We start from the raw sequence: 1,760 nt of genomic DNA on the forward strand, positions 1-1,760 counted from the left end.
CCATCCACGCAGATCCTTTGAACGGAAACAGGAATCATTTGAGGGCCAGCTCAGAGCCGCAGGCCCTTCCCTGTGCTCCTCTGCCTGGCCTTTTCCTCCCAATGGCACACTTCCCCGGTCACCGCAGAGGCCCGGGGCCACGGGCGAGTGTGACAAAGAGCAGGGAGTCCGGCTCAGAGGAATGCAGGGCATTGGGAGAAAGTCAGCTTTTGCACTTTGTTTCTGGGCCCTGTCTCATACACATGATGGACGTGTGTGTCTACCGCTAAATTCAAGCAGACAGGGTCTGTTTGATGATGATCCCCAAGCTTACAGGCTTCCCAAAAATACCCCACTTGCCAAAATGTCTACTTTTCTTCAAGTTTGTTTAACCTTTTTGTCTTGCATATGAGTCTGGACTACGGTTTTTGAGTCTTGGGCTACTCTTAGAAATTAGAGAACAGTTTCTGCGTGGACTATGTGAACTCTGTCTGCCCCTTGCCCATTATCCTGAACTCAGCCACCTGTCCCTGCTGGGTCGTTTCCGTTCTAGCTCATGATGAGCTCTTGTTCCCTCGCATCTAGCAAGACCTGATCAGTACCATTGGAGAAAGTGCTGCCTTGGGAACTGCAGGCATTGTCATCTGGGGAGACATGAATCTAACGTCATCTGAGGTACGTTGGTATTTTAAATGTATTGAAGGTATATTTATTTTATAAATATGTTTTAAGAATCTGCTGCATTTCCCCATAAACCTTAATCTCACCAAAACTCCCAAAGCCCTCATGATAAACCAGCTTTGGAATGAAAATCCAGTTAGAGCCGGACACCTAGAGGGGGAGCAAGACAATCCTGATTCTGTTAAGATAATAAGCAGAATGTTGATATTTGTCAAACATTTCTTATGAGCTAGGATTGGGCTCAAACTGAACAATTACGAGGATGGTGCTCAGTGTTTTGTCCTGTTGTACAAAGGGTCGCTATAAGTCAGAACCGACCTGATGGCACCTAACAACAACAGAATCGTGCTAAGTGCTAATGGAGGGATTTCCTCACTTACTGAACCTACCAGAAGGCTTTTGAAAAGTCCATGGAGAATTCTATGATCTTCTGATTCCATTTCTCCATAAACTTTTTGACTCCCCCTCATAATAATTCTATGAAATAGGGGCCCCCATCCTCTTTTGTAGATGCAGCAGAGAACAAGAGAGAGGGTACTGCAATTTCACATACAGCGTGCGCACATCAACAATGAGCAAGCACACCTAAAGCAAACAGAAAACTAACCCTTAAGTGGGTTGTGCACAGACCATAGAATGCCCATGTTATTTATGTAAAAATGATGGCTAGAGAGACTAGTTAGGGAAACTGGCATTAACCACAAGCAATTTAACTCTGCCTACACAGATAACCACTACATTTATGGAGTTACATATCCTATTTTGAGAAGTAGAAGCAGGAGGTGAATTTTCAATCTCTTTTGAGGAGAAATTGCTGAAAACTAACAGTATTTTCAAGAAGACGTAGATGTTACCTCAAAGTGCTTCCAGCTCAGATATTAGTTACTCCAAAAACTCTTTCGACATTTCCTCTATCCAAATTCATCACAATTTCCTCTGCAATTCCATAACCCATTTGCTTATATCTCTATGGTTTAACAGATTTTACCTGGAATTGTAATGCTTGCAACCTCAATACTTTGTGAATTGCTGTTGTTGAAAATTCCTGGTAATCTCATATCATTCTTAGAATTTCACAGGCCCACCCTGATGCTCCAGAA

The 1,760-nt window shown here is 43.2% G+C and overlaps 1 protein-coding gene and 1 pseudogene across 1 annotated transcript in view; one reads left to right on the forward strand and one right to left on the reverse strand.

The window, feature by feature from the left end:
• Positions 1-1,760, reverse strand: part of LOC105979067 — a 175,948-nt pseudogene that overhangs the window by 121,680 nt on the left and 52,508 nt on the right.
• The window catches only part of HYAL4 (hyaluronidase 4), a 31,540-nt gene that overhangs the window by 28,042 nt on the left and 1,738 nt on the right, over positions 1-1,760 (forward strand). The window contains exon 3 of the mRNA XM_004707868.2: positions 565-654. Coding sequence (XP_004707925.2) covers positions 565-654 — 90 coding nt within the window. The remainder of the gene's footprint in view (positions 1-564; positions 655-1,760) is intronic.

Source organism: Echinops telfairi, unplaced genomic scaffold, assembly GCF_000313985.2.
Source record: "Echinops telfairi isolate 266 unplaced genomic scaffold, ASM31398v2 ScPeMD7_23;HRSCAF=83, whole genome shotgun sequence".
NCBI classification, from domain to species: Eukaryota; Metazoa; Chordata; class Mammalia; order Afrosoricida; family Tenrecidae; genus Echinops; species Echinops telfairi.